Below are 17,974 nucleotides of genomic sequence, written 5' to 3' on the forward strand. Positions count from 1 at the left end.
AAAAAAAAAAAAAAAAAAAAAAAAAAGAATTTACCATACAGCTAACACATGTGAGCTGTTAACATCACATCTGCAGGCAATCACAACCTCAGCATAAAAAGTTACATCTGCTTCTAACACATAAAACCTTAGATTCCCATAGAAACTGGCATTCATCCTACAGAGAAAAATCAGAGTAGAAGACTAGATCTTGGAAGAGAAAGATTTATTATCACAGTGAAGGAAAACTACAGTCAAACAAGCCTTTAAAGAAAATATTTAACCCACTGAAGTTTAACTTTAGCCATCCTAATCATCCCACCTGACAGGTTCTTATTTTATAAATAAGTAGACTGTTTGCTGATAATTTATCATCTAGTGTTATAATTCGATGCCCAAAAGTATAAACATAATAGAGGGATTTTGTACAATTTAAGTGAAGGCTTCAAAAATAACAGATAGAGCCTGAACATTTTGTTCGGAGTATTAGCAACATGCAAAACCGGAAGTTATTTTAGCCTGAATGGGAAAAAAAAAGGGGGGGGGGGACTCCACATTTAAGAAGAGACAATTAAAACAGAAATTCTTTATATTTGTTTGCAGAAGGCTCCAAAGAATGGCATTGAATTTTAAAATTAATCAGTCCTATGCAAACAACAATAAGGCAGCCTTACCAGCAAGTATTTTTCCTGTCCATATACATAGACTGTATTAATGGCATAGTAAGATTTGTGTTCTGCACGTATTTGCCTCTGCCGCTGGAAATACAGAATTTCACATTAGACAATAGCAACTTTCCCCTCTCTAAATTAGATTTGAGCAGCTGTTTTACTCCACTTACTAATGAATGAGAATAACAGTAATCTGTCCCTGGTTTATTTTGGCAAGTACATGCACAGTTATACTCCGTGATGAACAAGTAATTATGCAATGCAATATCCATTTGCCTATTTGCTGATCTATGAAACTATAATCCATGGGAGGACTCTCCAAGCTCAGTAATAATCAGCAAAGCTCTAAGGTCCAACAGGGTTTTCCTGTCCAAAATTAACTCAAAGCATGCATGTGTGAATGTAAACAAAGGTCTCTTACTATTAGATTTCTTCCAAGAAGAGCCTGAAGAACTCCACTTTTCCCACAGCCTTTCATTCCAACAACATTGCATCGGAAAACATTTCTTTGAGTCTGTTTTTTCTGGAGGTCTATTTTTTTATCTCTAGTTACTTTTGAAAAAACACAAATATTTTTCACAAGATGTATGTGTGTGTACGTATGTAAAAAACATGAGATCTGAAACTGCTGTGTTGTTTAACAGAGGTGGAGCCATTTCATTAGTATTAGTAATTTTACTGATTTAATTAAAAAACTGAGTTGCATTCTGCAGTTTTTCAAAACCAATTTAAAACAAGCAAAGGGAAGAGTCTCGGTATCTTTGCAAGACTAAGCAAAACAGATTAATGTTGACTGACTTACGTATACAGGAATGCCTTCTAATTGCAGTGGAACATCATGCAAAAATTCCTACTGCAGTGCAAACAAATTACATACAGCATTTCTCAGTTTTTGTTTAGTGAGGCCAATCTGTACAAAATTGGTTTTATCCAGTCAAGTCATTGATAGCTACATCTGAACTAACTGTCCACTTACATTAAAATGCACACAAAACAGTATCTCTCAAAAATATTAAATCAAGTTTGACTTGAACAGAAAATGGTGAAGGAAAAGAGAATGGAAGTTCAAAAAAGACAGGACATTTTATTTAAACAATTTACTCTTGGGCAGATTTCTAAATTTAAATACCTATATTGTACCAAATTCATTTTTGGCAATTACCTGTAATTGCTGATGCTTGAGATTCTTGTTCTGCAAGTATTGAGTAGCCTAAATAACCCAGGTACTCCAGGCAACGCTGTACATCTAAGTATGTGGTTAGTCTAGCAGAGGGAACAAAAAGGAATTTCTAAATCATTAGCGTCCCCAATATTAATTCTCCACAGCACCAAAACATTTTTTCCTCTCATATCTCCAGACTGACACAATAGGAGTATTCCCAGTACTGAAGGACACAAGCACTCCGAAGGTAAATGGTGGCAACTTTATCTGGTCTTAATACTCAGCCAAACACTATGAAGGCAAGTCTTCATGAGACCTATCAACCTACACTAATTTTTGCATGGGGAACAATGTTCACCTCACTCTATGACTTCAAGAGGGAAAGAAAACAAAAACAAAAATCATTCTTGAACAGCATTATTTACACCTTTCTAAAGGTTAGAAGAATGAAACATGAAACAACCAACAGAAACAAATATTCCAAAAAGCTTCAGGGAACCTTCCAAATTTTGAAAAGATACGTTACAGTTACCATTGAATACTGGCCAAATCCTGAACAGACTGTGGCTGTTTGAAGATTAGGCCACTGGATGGCTATAAATATTTCACTGCTTGGTTGAATTTTCAACTATTATCTTACTCAACGTTTTCAATATTGTTTGTCAATATTTACTCCTTAAAATGGAGTTTTAGTGGTGCACAGAACGTAATAGTTAAAAAGAAGCTATCATGTTTAAGTAACGCTTTAACATAAGTTATTTATATAAACATATTTATATAAACGTAAGTATACGCAAGTAAACGTAAAAGCAAAATGTATTTAACACCTGAAAAGAAGATTTGAATAACATATTTAGAACCTGGTAAAGCAGCTACTATAAAATGGTGTTCAATAAGATTAAGTTCTCCATGAAAGCAATCACCTCCATAAAGCAGCAGCAACCAAAATGTAATGTACTAGACTTACGTCCACTGAGAGAGAAACCCTTGGTATGTAATCCATCCCCTCTCGTTTGTACAAACAGTGTTGTTAACATCAGGTCCCCATGGCATATAAGGGAAGACTTTGAACAAATCTTTCAGTTCATCAGGACACAAAGCACAATCTCTATCCTGAAAACAAGCACACGATATCAGACATAAATAACACGTATTAATTCCTGTCTATTCTAAACTGATACTTTCTTGGTGTACATCTGCAAGGCTCAAGAAACTGGCTGTAAAAAATGGCGCTTTCTTTTTCATGACCATTCTTTTCCTGTTTTTTTTAAACAAGACTACATACATGAGCTAGTTTGGTAGTACAACCATAACTGCCAGCTCTCCTTGCAGAAAGAATTATCTTATAAACAAGAGACTCATTTTGATTGTATAGCTTAAGCTGGTTTCTGGATGAAATGACATAATGACAGAAAAAAAATTTTGCTAGAAAAATTGCATTTTTACTAAGGCTTTGAGTTACATATTTGTTTATTTATTTATTTATAGATTCAAATCAAAAGCTTACCAAATCATGTTTATCAAAAATGCTTTGGAGAAACAAGTATGCATGATGATTTAATTCTGTTGTGCAGTCTGGAGGAATTTTTAGCCTATTTATTGAAAACAAAAACCAAGACAGGAAGTCTTAAGTGAGTTCACAAAATATAAAAATACAACATTTGGCATTTCATCTTAGTATTCAGTTTTAATAATTTCTTTAAAGAGAACAAAGTAAGTACTTTTTATTAGGAATTCTAAAAGGTATCAGTGAGTGTCCTAATATTACATATTTAATAACCAGCAGTGTTTTAGAAAAAGTATATAGGTCTGCTTCTGAAAAGCCATAGAAAGCAAGTAGAAACACAGGCAATTTCCATCCAAATATATGAAAACTTATTTAATTTGGGGATTTTCAAGGGATTACAAGTGCCACGTACAATCCGCAATTGCTCACTTGCAGGTTCTAGTCTCCTATTGTTTCTTTTGCCATCTCTTACTTATAAACAGAGATGGAGGGCATGATAAGGCATAAAGGGACAGAAATTCTTCCTTTGTAATTCTCAGTCACACAAAGATTTTGGCTAGTAGGGCAAAAAGTAGGGAACATTACTTAATGTAACAGTAAGTCTTGGATAAACACACTATAATAAGCTTTCCTCCTCCACAAAGGCACCATAAAATACATACATTTAACTTAAAGAAAGCTAAAACAAGCAATACATACGGAGGAAACAAGTACTCTGGTGTGAGCTCTAAGTCATCGTCATATCCAAAGCGACGTAAAACAGTCCAAGTTGTTTCATGTCTTCCTCGCTGAATGAAAAGTGTGTGTAGAAAAAGGAAACCTGAAATCAAATGATAATATCTGAAGCCCTTGAAGCACTTTATCTGCTATATAGAATCAATATCAGAATAAAAACAAAGAGTTGGAAATACACATTCAGATTTTAAACCTCTTGGGTGGTGTTACAGAATTATCTGCATGAACTGAGGGTTTAGATAGCGTGTCATTTGTAAAGTGTCCTTCAAGTAACTGTTTTCTTAAAACAACCCACTTGATTTTCTGATGTTTTCCTTTTCAGCACCAGCATTTTAGAAGAACTTAGCTGTATTAAAGACAACCATATTTTCAACAATTCAGAAATAGTAAGCTACTTAGCAAGAAGCCTGGAGAGCAATCTCATGGAAGAATGCCCTTGGTTTTCCTGTACCAAAATAACCGGGGAGGATGATCATTTAGCACTTTCCAGAGCTTAACAAACACTGAGATTTCACTGCTTAGTAAGGCTATGCCTTAAGATTCTCACTCTTTACAATTTCTCACTAGTCCTATTACAGACATAAGCTCCACAAGTAAAGCAGTTACACTGATGCTCAGAAAACACATTTTCTCCTTTCACTTTTGCCATATGCTCTGAGCAAACCCGTACAACATAGTTGTTAAAATGCTGGCAGACACCACACCTTGCTGACGAGTGCGGCAACCAGCGAGACGAGAGACAAGCAACAGACCTCCCTAGGAAACAGTCTCTTTGACTCAGTTTACTTAATTTAGACACTTGGATTCTAAGCTTCAGTAAAAACAGGAAGTAAAAAGATTTTATTCACCCTCATTAGCCCTCAGTTTCATCATCCTTTGACATGATACTGCCACCATATCCAGCTCTTGCGGTTTAAGCAGCAAAGTAGAGTTCATATTCCAAAACAGTTACTTTTTAATGTGAGAATGATTATCGGCTTTAAAAAAATGCATATTTTAAAAGTTAAATAATGCTTACCTTTTAATGTTAATCCATTATCAGCAACTCCATCACTTAGATTTTTCCTGACTACATTCTTTACATCCTCCAAAGCTTGAGGTGCCAATGGTGTATTAAAACAAATTCTCTAACAAAAATCAGAAGAGTCTGTTAGGACCACTGGACACTAAGCCATACAAACAGCACACTCTGTATAAAATGCAGCCTTAAAGGATCTGATAATCTGGTAAGGGGCACCCCAATTTCTTAGTGGAGATACAGGTGGAGAAACTTTTTCTTTTTTCTTTTTTTTTTCTTTTTTAATAATACTAGAATTGGGGTTCATACATTATACASATTTTGTTTTTGAACTAAAACTTGAGCAATGGTTAGAAATCATTAGCACTATTTCAGTTGTTACAGATCTCCTCTTTTATGCTGCACTTGAGACTTAATATTTAGGCCTGATTCCCTTCTCATTCATTTTACTCTATTACTGTTCCTTCAAAAACAATCAATTGTTTTTGTAGTATTATATAACTCAACCATTCAGAACAGTGAAACGAGAGGCAAAACAAAATTACCTGAAAGAAGTTGAGCTCTGCATCATTGAGAGTACCATCATTATCCTGATCAGAAATTCTAAAAATACGAGTGAGTGCTTTAATACAGGCAGGTTTCATCTAAGGAATAAAAGAAAGTTCAGTATCTTTCTGGGCTTGTAGATAAAAATATTACACTGAATGACATCAGGCAGCTCAACCAAATTAAAGCAAATACTAGCTTTTATCTTATATTTTTAGAACAGAGACATTCACACACACACACACACACACACACAAAAATCAAAAATAAGAGGAAACAATTTTAAACGAGCAAATTTATGTCCAGAAATCAAAAGCAGTTTTTCCCACATAAAATGTCTTTCTATTCAATTATTAGAATAGCCTGAATCTCTTCACAGGCTGCAGGTGGCACTCATTAGTTATTCCACAAAAAAATTAGTTCTCTAAATTCAGTACTATTGTTTTGGAAAGCTTTAAAAATATAGAATCTTTTTTTCAAAACAGTTTTTAGGAGGGAAAAAAGCAGGGCGATTCCAGTGCCTTGCAAAAATAAGTGGCTCTAGAACTATAGTGAACTTTTTTTAAACCAGCACAATATCAATATTTACTGTTTCAACTATGGCTTCAAAAGTAGAAAATTCAAACATCAAATACTGAAAACCTTCACAGAGCTCATTCATCTGCCAGCAAAGCACCGATCACATGAACTATCTCTATGACAGAAGAATTGCTGGGATACCTTCCAAATGAAAGAAAACAGACAGGGGTAATTCTCTCCCAACAACTATACTGATGACAGACTCTTCTCTTCATAGAAGTCATAGAGATTGCATAGAGATTGGTTTTGGAAAACCAAAAGGATTTCAGCACAATTCTATCACATCATTACTAACTCAAAGATGATTCTGATGGAAGAAATCAGAACAGGATTATTCTCTAGTTTTCTACATTAACAAAGTATTTGAGATTGAAGCAAAACACATGTCCAAAAAAAGCACATGGTTGGGTAAGTTTAGAGATCATTAACAATTGCCTATATAATTAATGTTTTGAAAAATCTTACTCCTTCATAATACGCTCAGTTAACTTTCTATGGTAGTTAAAAATAACCAGCTACATCACTTCTCTTTGATCCCTTTTGCCAAAGTCTCACATCATGCTCAGAAAAGTTCTTTTCCTTAAATCAGGGTGAATGTGGAGTAATTTCCCTGAAAGAAAGGGAGTTACTGTAAAATGTGCATCTAAAGGAGAGCAGAATTTGACACATGATTTTTTCACATTACATTTGACACAACTATGAAGCCATTACCAAAGCTTCTTATTTTATTTTGCAAGTTATACAAGAAAAGAAAATCTGTCTTCATTGTTTTGAAGAAGAGGAAAGGCAGATCTGATTAGTGCAACACAAAACAGTCAGTGTTTTGAAATATTATGCTGGACATTTGAGGGGGCTGTGTGTGATAGAACACACTAAGAAATGCAAAATCCATTCAGAAGGGAAGAACAGGAAAACAAATAACTTCAATTAACTTTTTCCCCCCTATATTACTTCTTTTTAAAATCCATATATAAATACCTCTTTCTCCTCTGGGCAATAAAGAGGACCTGTAGGATGCAGAACAGCTTTCTGTGCATAATAAAATAGTTCAGATATATTCTTCAAGTTTTTTGCTGAACACTGAAAGAGAAATCCTTATATTGATTTGCTAGTCTCTTGACTATTTGATGATTTATTCTGAAATCTAAGTGAGCAAGCTCTAATATCTAGCCCCCCCTTGTGGTTGCAGTGCTATTAACAAAAGGCCAGCCCCTGTATCTGTTCAGTAATTAATAAGGAGATCTCACTCTAACTTGCTATCATATCAGTAACAGAGAAATCAAAAAGCTAAACCTAAAAATAGAGGCATACATAAAATACCCATTCTGTTTTTAATATTGGCCATCTGTCAGCATATTTGACATCTGTTTGGTTTGATAAATACATTTAAAATACTAGCCGTAGGCAAAGAATTTAGGAGGTTCTCTAAATATTAAAATGGTTTGACAGTAATATTTAATACTATAATAGTGGAATCTTTTGAAAAATAACAAACTCACTATGATAATGATTGCTCTAGTTGAAAGATATTATTTATCTGGTCTGAACAAAAACTGCTACAAATATTAAAAAGTTATCATATATGCTTGACAAGAATGTATTTTTGTTACTCATTCTAATTTCAGAAAGTCTTGCATACCTCTACACATGTTTCTATCTCTGTATATTGATTCATAATGGGAAGGATAGTTTCCATACTGCTATATTCCACTAGATCAGATTTGTTTCCAACTAATATAAGAGGCAGCCTGAAAAGAAAAAAGGTTTTACAAGCTTTACAGACAGAGGGATAAACAGATTATCTTAATTTAGTGCTCTACTTCCCACCAGAAGTCATTATATTATTTTCATGATGTGATTAAATATCACTAGCAGCCAGTAGGCAAAACTAAATGTTAGAAATTTTGAGTAAATTATTCTGATATACACAGACTGAAATGTACTTCTTGTTGATCCTCAAAAACACACCGTTAAACATAAGAGTAACTAATCATATTACTATTAAAGAAACCCGCTACCATCAGTAGAAAACCTGTACAGGCCATGTAGCCAAAATTAGTTATATTATCACAAATATAAACACATCTGGTAAAAGCTGTCCATGAAATTCAAAACATACGGCATTGTTAGCACATGTAACAGACCTACATACTTTAAATCTCTTGCTCCTGGGACTTCTTACATAAATTCTAAATTTAGAATTTGATTTTCTTAAACAATTAACATCCTCAACCCTGTCCACTGACACCCATTGATGTGCAGCCTAATTCACACTTCTCATCTTTTAATTATGCACCTGCTATCTTTGTCTGTCCTTTCGTTGATGAGAGGAATCCATCGGCTTGTTACCTAAAGTGGTGGGGAAAGAGAAGGGGGAAGAAAAAATAAACAAATGAGTAAACAAAAATATACCTTCAAAAGTAATATGACTGAATTGTACACAAGCTTCAATTCATTACAACTACCACTGCTTCTTTGCAAAGATGACAAAGGAGCACATATTTACCCACAAACATGGAGTTGATTAATGAACAACTTTCTCAGATGACTGAAATGACTGAAAACTCAGATGCTGAAATGGACCAGGAGTAAAAAAGTGCACAGATGCATTTTATTAGCCACCTGATCTCAAATGCCATCTTATGGATTTTAAACATCCAAAGTTGATTTGGATTGCCAACAATTAACAATGCATAAGTTACATCTCAGGCAATAATTGGATAAAATGTGTTACCATACCTTATCAATAGAATTCTTGTTGTTAACAGCATATACTATGCAAATTACATTTGCCTAAAATTAAAAGAAAAAAAGGCATGAGATTCCAATGTTTAGAGTCTCTAGAGCAAAAGGCAATTAGAAAACATATGTAATAACATCAATGAGCAAGAACGGTTCACCATTAGTCAAGAACTATGACCCTGGCTTGTTTAAGGAATATACAGCTTGAAAATAGCTTAAAACAAAGAATTTAGATGTTGAGAAGTGCCAGAAAGTGTCTCCTGCAGTCTAACATTCCTAGCTTATGCCTGCAGAGAATCCTGCACTATCAAGGTAGCTAAAACCAAAGAACTGTAATTTGCAGCCTCTACTCAACTGCCAAACTAACTGCCAGAGATGGAACACAACACCATGACAGACTGCACAGAAAATGTGCAAGGGGGCTCAGAAAGAACTGGGAATAGGAAATTGATAGAGTTATAAAAGTACTAAGAATCCTCTCCCATTCGTAAATGCAGCAGTATAGTATGACAGAAAGAAGTGAAACAGATCTTTCCAAGGTAGGATTATTTCTTTACAAAACCCATCAATTCCTTGATCTACTAATTAAAGATATTTGGGTTCTGTCCTTTCACTTAGAAGGCAAAAGCTTATGCCCAATTCACCAAAATAGTGGCACTTGTTAAGCAGAGGAAGGTTTTTGCATAGGGCAAAAACCAAACCTTAATGAAATGCCAAGGAAGAAAGAGTAAGAGGTTTTTCCTACAATTCAAACTGAAACCCATCTAAAGCAGAGAAATTAAAAGGAAAGATTTCTTCAAAAGCAGAAACTAGTTTCTAACAAACCCTAAAACATACTCACCTGTGATATTTCATGGTAAAGCTGCTCATCACTTTGCTCTGCTTCTGCATTCAATAGAATAAGCCGTTCATTAATACTGAACATTTTTGTGAACAAAACTGCAAACCTTAAGAAACTAAACTAGGATATTTCACAATGCTCATAAGATGGCCTTGTGAAAGCTCTTGTTATAGTGTACTAAGAAAAGTGCTTCTACTGTAACAACAATTCAATTGATCTAGTAACTCGTAAGATAGTCTACTGCACACAAGTTTTTCAGTAGGTATTTTAAAGATGTGATAATTACATTTGTAGACAAGTTCCCTATGGAATGAGTCATAGTTTGGATCCCCTACATTTATCAACAGCCCCTTCCTGGAATAATAAGTAGCACCATCTCTTCTATAATGTAAACTTCTACCACAAAACACGGCACATAGCAATTTTATTGCAGAGTCAGTGAATTTCTTAGTGAGACCAAGCTTTCGTTAACCAAATCTATGGAAGATTTCATCCAACAGAAAGGAAGTTTTGACTCCATATAAATTTAAGCCTAAGTCCAATGAAAAAATCATGTATTATTTCTTTGCTCCAAATAAGGAACACACTAAAGATATCCTCAACAGTGAAAGGAGAGAGGAAGCAGGAAGGAATCTGTTAACACGGCCTAATTCTCTTCATCCATTTAAAATGGAAGCTAAGAGTTTTCACCAGAGTTTTTACAGAGATTGAATACACTGACTTGTGAAGCATGTTAAAACTTAACTGATAACTTGGATTTTTGTCTAGTTGTGCAACAGTTGCATATATTTATGCAAGCATATGAACTTGATACTCAGCCTATTTACTCAGTAAGACCAAGGAGATTGCAATATGTTAAAGGATGAAAATAAAAAGTCTAAAACTGAATTTCTAGGTTTAGACATCTTATGCTTTTGTGCCACAAAGCTATAGAATAAGTTAAGTCTCCTTCAGCTTAGTAAATTCTTCCCTGAAAGAAAGAAAAATAGCTCTGAATTCCATGAAAGTACCCACCTGTGTCTGAACCTCTAAATACACGTCACAGAAAGAACACTAACTTCACTAGAACATTGCCCCCACTGTCTTCCATGGAAGTACCAACAGCAGTTCCTGCTAGGCTTTGAATTAACAGGATCAGCCATCATCACCTGATGTAGTTTTATCCCATGAGTTTCAACTTCAATCTAGTCTTTTCCTACATGTAGCTTTGGTCCCATACCAGTATTACTGTTACAGAGGCTACTGAGGTAGGTAAGCAATTCCACACCAAATCAGTCAAACCTTAACTGTACTGTGTAGTCCTTTTACCTGAATAATCCACTATGTGGGTTGGCACTCTTTCAGGGGTAACATCAGCTGGAATGGTGATTTCTTCAGCACGGGGTGGAACCTTGGGTTGTAAACAAACAGCAAGAAAAAGCCTTTAAAAGATGATCACTGAAAATCCAGAGGGCCAGAAAGTAGTATACTGCAACTTATCTGCCAGTTAGTCGGTTTTAAATAGAACAGTTTATTAATAGTTTAAATACTTTTTGCCATGTTCTGAAAATCACTGCTACTTTCTTGTTATTTAATAGTATACTCGCTACATAACCGATTTCCTGCATGCTATGCAAGAAAGCAGTGTTTTTAAGGGATTCAATAAAACTCAAATCTACTACACCCAAACACCGGTAAGAACCATTAAAACACTGAAAACTATAAAGAAAATCTGAATTGGAAGTTATCTTAAACAAAAATGCTATATAAATAAGAGTTCTATAATCCTTTGGCTAACCAAACTCAACAAAATACTACAAAAGGCTCCACATTCTTTAGCAGGAGAGTAACATCAGAGCTAGCATGACACTACTGACAAATTATATACTGTTCATATATGTTTATATTTTTTAATTTTTGCACAAGACATCTGAGTCTTATCCTACTCCCATTGAAATCAATGCAAGTACTACCCCTGTTAACAGTGCTGGCAATGGCATCTGTAAAAAAAAAAAAACAAACTTTTTCAAGATATTGCAAACTAATTAACAGACATGACAAACAAAATACAGGTCTTAATTTCTACATAAACAAAACTTGACAACCTCCTTCCTTCTGACAGAGTGCTAAGCATTAAGCCTAGAAAAGCCTGCAAGAAGGTAACACATAATACTATGTGAACTAAGTGTTTCGCAAAATACTGTAAATTAGCTATGATTGCTGACTCCCCCCCCCCCCGAGAACATTAATCCATATTCAGGAAGAATCAACTTAAATTTTAATTTTAATAAAAATTAACTGCACAGCTATGGCCTTTTACTTGCTGACACTGAACTTTCATTGTATGAAAAAAGATCAACCACCCATAGAATGTTTTTTTGTAAAGCTTCAGACTCTACTTAAATCTTCATCAAGAATGATTACTGATAACACCCAATACATCAAACAGCATTCCAAAGACTGGGATGCCTGGTAGACACATCTATATAGCTCTGATCTGCATGACTGACCTGAAGGAATCATACACATCTTTCAGCAGGTTTTATAGGATGCAGCAATTTTTTTAAAGAAATTTCTGTAGTTTCAGGCAGATTTTTGTGTTAAATATAAATGAGGCTTTTCTTTCAACATGAGTTTAAAAAATTGTACCAGACTATACAGAACAAATAAATCGGGAAGTTAACAGAGGCCTGTAATTCATTAAGTTCATCAACATACAGTCTGTCAAGGAGCGTGCCTTAACAGTTTAAGAACAAACAGCAGCTGGAACTCCTTTTTACCTGTAAAACTGGGGATTAAATTTAGTTATGTTAACAATCTGATCTTGGCTCATGAGCTGTGGTAACCTACTGATTTGCATTGAACATAAGGCAGTGTAATTTCAAAGAGCAGCACATGATGGCTATTTTAAGGCTTGTGATCAGAAGAAATAAACATTCATGTTTATATGTAAAAATCTTAACTATTTGCAGCAGTTGCAGTCTCATCATGGTATAAAGAGAACTGTGCTGCTTTTTGTAAAGGAATAAAATGTATAAGTAGCTCTACTTTTATTCTAAAAGAAAGCAGCATGAGTTTTCTGGGTTTTTTACTTCAACCAAGTCAGAAAAATATTCCTCAAAAATAAAGTTAAATGCATTGTCTTTCTTATTTACAATAAAAGGCTATCTACAAGTTAAACAATATGACTTTTTAATTCCTCATTCTATTTTTCAATATACCTGCTCTACAAATATAACATTCCTTCAAAAAAATGGAGGATCTTGCCTCTTTCAGCATCTTTCCATTTATGAGTCTTTAATGTTGAAACATGCTGCCAGTTCTGACCAGTTTTAACTGCTTAAGAAAACTAATGTTTCCTAGGCATCAAAAAATATTATTTTAATTAAGCATGTGAAAAACAAGAAAGCAATTTAGATAAAACTTGTATTTTTGATCTTTGCACATAGCTATATTTAAACTAACCTAAATCACTCTTCCAGGTGAGGTCCTCATGGCAGTTTTATACTTTTTTTAATAGAAAAGGTTATTTTAAAGTGGAGCCTATTAAGTTACTCTTTGAAACGATTACATAACAGGACAGAAATAATATTTAGAAAACAAATACGGATGCTGTACCTCTTCTGGAAATTCTTCACTGACAAGAGACATAATTAGTGACGTCTTCCCAACTCTGGCTGTAAAAGAAGGAAAAACAGAGATTAGATAATTTGGTTTTGTTACACTTAATAGTTGCATCCCATCTAAAAGTGGGAAATATTTTTTAAATGTTTTCCAACTGACCACGTTAAAGTTCTTTTTTGTTGTTTAAACATACTGAATATGGATCCAAGCCATTCTCTCAGAGTTCTTTATTGTAAGACTCTAGGTTCCATTTCACCCTTCAACATTTTGTAAAAAAGGGAATCAAATCTTGTTCAGTCTTACAGAAAAGAATTAGCAGGATTTAATCTTAATGTAGAGAATTAAGCAACAAAGCCAACAAAAACATACTGGAAACGCATTAATACAGCTTAACAGTTACAAAGAAAGCACACAGACAGGAATTTAAGAATTAACTATTTTTAGAGTATTCTTGATACCGTGATTAGGCCTCAGTTCTGAACTATCAATGATTAAGAGCTGGCTAGAAGACATGGGTCCTGGTTTTGGGTATCTTTAATGTGATCATTTTGTATTAAATTAGTAGCTTTTATCAGGGTACCCCCATCCCTAAAAGCCCTCATCTGCCCACTTTCTGTGCTTTTGAAAGCCTTGAAAGGCTATTACTGCTTTAATTGTTTGCGACCCATTTCTTTAAAATAAAAATACCAAAACAGATTCAAGTATTATCTGGGATTGTATAGCATTTTTGACATCCCTCGATTCAAGCAAAAGCTATTTCATCCTGGTCAAATAGCATCTTCGCTACCACGTGTATTTCACTAACCCAGATGCTGCTTGCCATCAGTCGGAGCCAGGACCACTGTTCCTATGAAAGCAATATAAAATGCCATCTATTGACAGAAGCTGTTTTGCTGATATCACTGCATTTACACTTGTCTGTTTTAATTGTATATAATACTACATGCGAGAGGAAGAAGAAGAAACTAAATCATAAGACATTGATTTAGTGCAGAAAACTACTGAATCAATGTTCTAGTCAAAGTACATTCAATTCATCCAAGTCTATTTTCATTTTAGTAACAAAGGGCCTTCTGACACCCAGAAACAAAAGCTTCTCTTCATCATTGTAAGTTAAAGAGTATTTATAAAACTATGAAAAACCAAGAAAAAGTTACCCTGGAGAGCGAGACTGTTGTTCTTCCTTAGGGAGAAAAGATGACTTTTTTCCCCCAGTGGTGTCAGCTGAAGAGCAGTAAGATGCAGGTTTCTTATGATTGTGTTTTCATAAAGGATATTCATATGAGCTAAAACAATAATGTACATTACCAGGTGCCCTCCTGCATAGACTACATCTTAAGTTTCATCCTGACACAACCAAGAGAGCTTTAAAAGGTCTCTTGTTCCCTTGGACATGTACTTTTCTGATAGGCAAGTAAAGCTATTATACAACTACAGAAAATGCATGAGTACATTTTGCATCTGACCAGGTCAACTTTCATTTGAAATGGTGGCAAAATCTGTTGGCTTTGCAAATATAGAAATTCAGTTTATTAATTATACGTGACTGAAAATAAATGAATATGGATAGCTGATTAGAAAAGATACTCTGAATATTTATAAGCTTTTACATGCACTTCCTACTTTCACACAACAAACTAAAAAAAAAAGGCAATTCTTCACTTTCCTAAAATTATATAATTTATTGAAAGCTCATTATGGCAACCCACTCTATACAAATGAATAGTCCTTACTCTAGAAAGGAATCTGCCCCAAAAGAAGAAAACAAACAAACAAAAAACCCAAAATACACACATGACTCTACAAATAGGAAAGTAGGGACAAGTTCCCCCCTCCCCAATCCTGCAACTACCATCAAATCACCTGCCATTTGTATGTTTTTTTTTTCCAGCTAAGACCAACTCCTTTTGGAAATACAGCTTCAGCACAATAGAAGTGATTACAGTTTGCAGTACAAGGGTGTTAAGTTACAGTCTTTGCTTTTGAAGGTCCATAAATCAATTCACATACAGTGCAGAATACTAAGTTTTGTTCAGTTCAAACAGCACTCCTTTTTCCCCAAAATTAAAAGTCAGGCTAAACTGATGTGATCTTCTAGTCATAATTACACTTTAAAAAAAAAAAAAAAAAAAAGTAGTTCTGGACTACATGTTACCTTTAGACATAGGGTAAAATATATTTCTTTCTCCATTCCCCCCAAAGAAGGAAATAAAGTTAAAGATGAACTAAACTACAGTAAACTTCATTTTTTGGAAAATGATGTTATGCTGATGAGCATAGCAAAGGAAACAGAAAAGAATTWAAAAAGTATTACAACAATCCCCTACACCAAAACTAGCCAGGTTTCTCCAGCTGCACTCTTGATATGTTCATCAGATGCCAAAAAAATTTATTCAGCCCAATAAGGCAATTTAAATTAAGTCTGTTCAGACAACTGGACAAAGTTATCAGGGAAGTATTCTAGTGTTGTTTCTATGAAAGACCATAGGCTGAAGTGTAGAGATGAGGTTTATTTTGCTTGAATCTAGGTCAGCCATTTGCCTTTCCAAATCTGTTTATACTCTTAGAAATAACAGCCTAAACAGTAGCAACTGGGTAGGATGAAAAAGACAGCACAGCACTTTCTGATGACTAACTGGGCTCCTCTTTTTCCTCATATACAGAAGCCTTTTGGATCATGCTTGGCAAAAATAGCATGTTAGACATTTTCTGAAAATGAGAGGCTATTAAAAGATTGATGCTTGCACCCTGGATACTGGAACTAAAACAACCTTAAACCTAAAATGAAAACCACTGGGGATGAAGAAAGCTATGTTTTGAAACAGGCTTACATCAAAAGGTTTTCCCATAATATTTCAGAGTCTAATCTGACAGACTGCTACTGAACTCTAGCAGGTATTGCACRGTCTACATTAACTTGTTGTTTCAGACTAATAAACATACATAAAAAGACACGCATGTAAAATACCGCTAACAATATAACTGACAAGTTTCATCAATGCATAAAATAAATTTCTCCCTTTTGTTCATTACAACTCCAATAGAAATATAATATAAAGATGCTCACAATCTCTGATGTGTGCATATACTGTAGGTTGCTATATATAAAAATCTACATAGTAGACTGAAATTCACACAGTAAGACACATTGCGTACCCAGCTGCCAAATCAGAACAAATCTATATTACACCTGTAGGTAAACCCCTGACCCAAACCAGTTCAGAACACATTAGTCTTATACGTTGCAACTTTGACATACTCTTCTCCCCCCTACAATACACTAAGCAAATTCTCAGTGTTGACATGGTGCAATGAGTTGGGTTTTAGAGGGGGCTACTTTGGGGGGGAAAGGGAAGGGAGTAGCTTTTCATTATAGACCATTCCTTCCTTAAACACATATTCTGCAGCTACAAAATACTAAGTCTGGCATTTTGACATTTCTGAATTCAAATGATTTTATGTGATTTCTTCTTCCCATTTACTACTTAATTAGCATATACACACACACATATATATATACACACATACATACAATTCCATCATAATAGCTATAAACAAAAGACCAATTGATTTTGAATTAAACTCTGTATCTATTAAGTAACACACGCTGAGTCCAATTTTAAGCAGTATTGTCTGCGAGTTAGCAATCAGTCTGTCCAATAATTGTAATTCTAAAATGTGCATCCCTGAACTCATGGCTAAAGAAAGTAAGGTGAATTAGGCATACATTCTGAAAGGAAATTCAGGTGTGTATTCAAACGCACAAATACATTTCTAAATAAACTGAGTCTTGTGAAACTGGTCAAATAGAAGTTTTACAAGTTCAGCCCTTCCTCCCTGCATAGTAACATCTTGCTAAAGAATACCTTTAAAGCAGTCAGAGAGGATCTCTTTAGACAGTATAGACAGAGCCAATCCACATTGTAATATAATTTCGTGAACTGTACTAGAAATATATTACATGTTCATTTCACAGGAATGCTTTGTTAGCAGTACTATATTCTTAGTATAATCAGGAAATTTTACTAATAACAGTCGGCAATTACTTTGTACTCTTTTCTTGCAAGGTACTTAAGAGCACTTTACAAACTAGCAAAATAGAAGCTCCTTGGATCTTTGAAAGCCTGTCTCTGATTTGGGTACCTAAGTAAGAACTTAAGGGCATAATTTTAGGGACATGTTAAAAAAAAAAAAAAAAACTCTTTACAACTTTGGCATGCGTATAAGCATGTACAGTTTACCCAAGGTCATGCAGCAAGTTAATGCAGAAGCCGGGAATGTGGACTCCCAGGCCCTGTCCTAACCACAAGTCCACAACGCCCATCTCATAACTGCCTGGAGAGCATCTGCCCACAGAGATGTTTATGATTTCCAAACGTGGCACGTAAGAAAAACTAAAGCTTGGCTGACAAAAAAAAAGGGTTTAGGCCGGCCGTGAGCAAACAGGGGGCAGGCTTCCCCTCGGCGAGCACACCAAGCCCGCGAGCAGCCCTCTGAGCCGCTGCCCAGCCAGGGGCCGCAGGCAGCCGGCAGCCCCCGGCCGCCGCGCAGGCTCCCGGGCCGCCGGCGCGTCCCCCCCGCGGGCGCGAGG

At 35.1% G+C, this 17,974-nt stretch overlaps 1 protein-coding gene across 2 annotated transcripts in view; it reads right to left on the bottom strand.

Annotated features, from left to right (window-relative positions):
* The window catches only part of RHOT1 (ras homolog family member T1), a 25,613-nt gene extending 11,052 nt beyond the window's left edge, over positions 1-14,561 (bottom strand). The window contains exons 1-16 of one of the 2 annotated variants that reach the window (XM_026067460.1): positions 14,541-14,560; positions 13,378-13,436; positions 11,089-11,170; positions 9,781-9,824; positions 8,937-8,990; positions 8,494-8,546; positions 7,837-7,945; positions 7,176-7,277; positions 5,618-5,716; positions 5,073-5,181; positions 4,019-4,139; positions 3,320-3,404; positions 2,780-2,925; positions 1,813-1,913; positions 1,072-1,202; positions 654-737 (exon numbers count right to left, since the gene is read on the bottom strand). In XM_026067460.1, the coding sequence (XP_025923245.1) occupies positions 654-737; positions 1,072-1,202; positions 1,813-1,913; positions 2,780-2,925; positions 3,320-3,404; positions 4,019-4,139; positions 5,073-5,181; positions 5,618-5,716; positions 7,176-7,277; positions 7,837-7,945; positions 8,494-8,546; positions 8,937-8,990; positions 9,781-9,824; positions 11,089-11,170; positions 13,378-13,410 (1,353 nt within the window). In that variant the 5' untranslated portion in view covers positions 13,411-13,436; positions 14,541-14,560. Of the gene's footprint in view, positions 1-653; positions 738-1,071; positions 1,203-1,812; positions 1,914-2,779; positions 2,926-3,319; positions 3,405-4,018; positions 4,140-5,072; positions 5,182-5,617; positions 5,717-7,175; positions 7,278-7,836; positions 7,946-8,493; positions 8,547-8,936; positions 8,991-9,780; positions 9,825-11,088; positions 11,171-13,377; positions 13,437-14,540 lie in introns of both variants that reach the window. The other variant, XM_026067459.1, reaches the window with a different exon arrangement.
* Between the last annotated feature and the right edge of the window lie 3,413 nt (positions 14,562-17,974).

Source organism: Apteryx rowi, unplaced genomic scaffold (genome assembly GCF_003343035.1).
Source record: "Apteryx rowi isolate R43461 unplaced genomic scaffold, aptRow1 scaffold_26, whole genome shotgun sequence".
In the NCBI taxonomy this organism is placed as follows: Eukaryota; Metazoa; Chordata; class Aves; order Apterygiformes; family Apterygidae; genus Apteryx; species Apteryx rowi.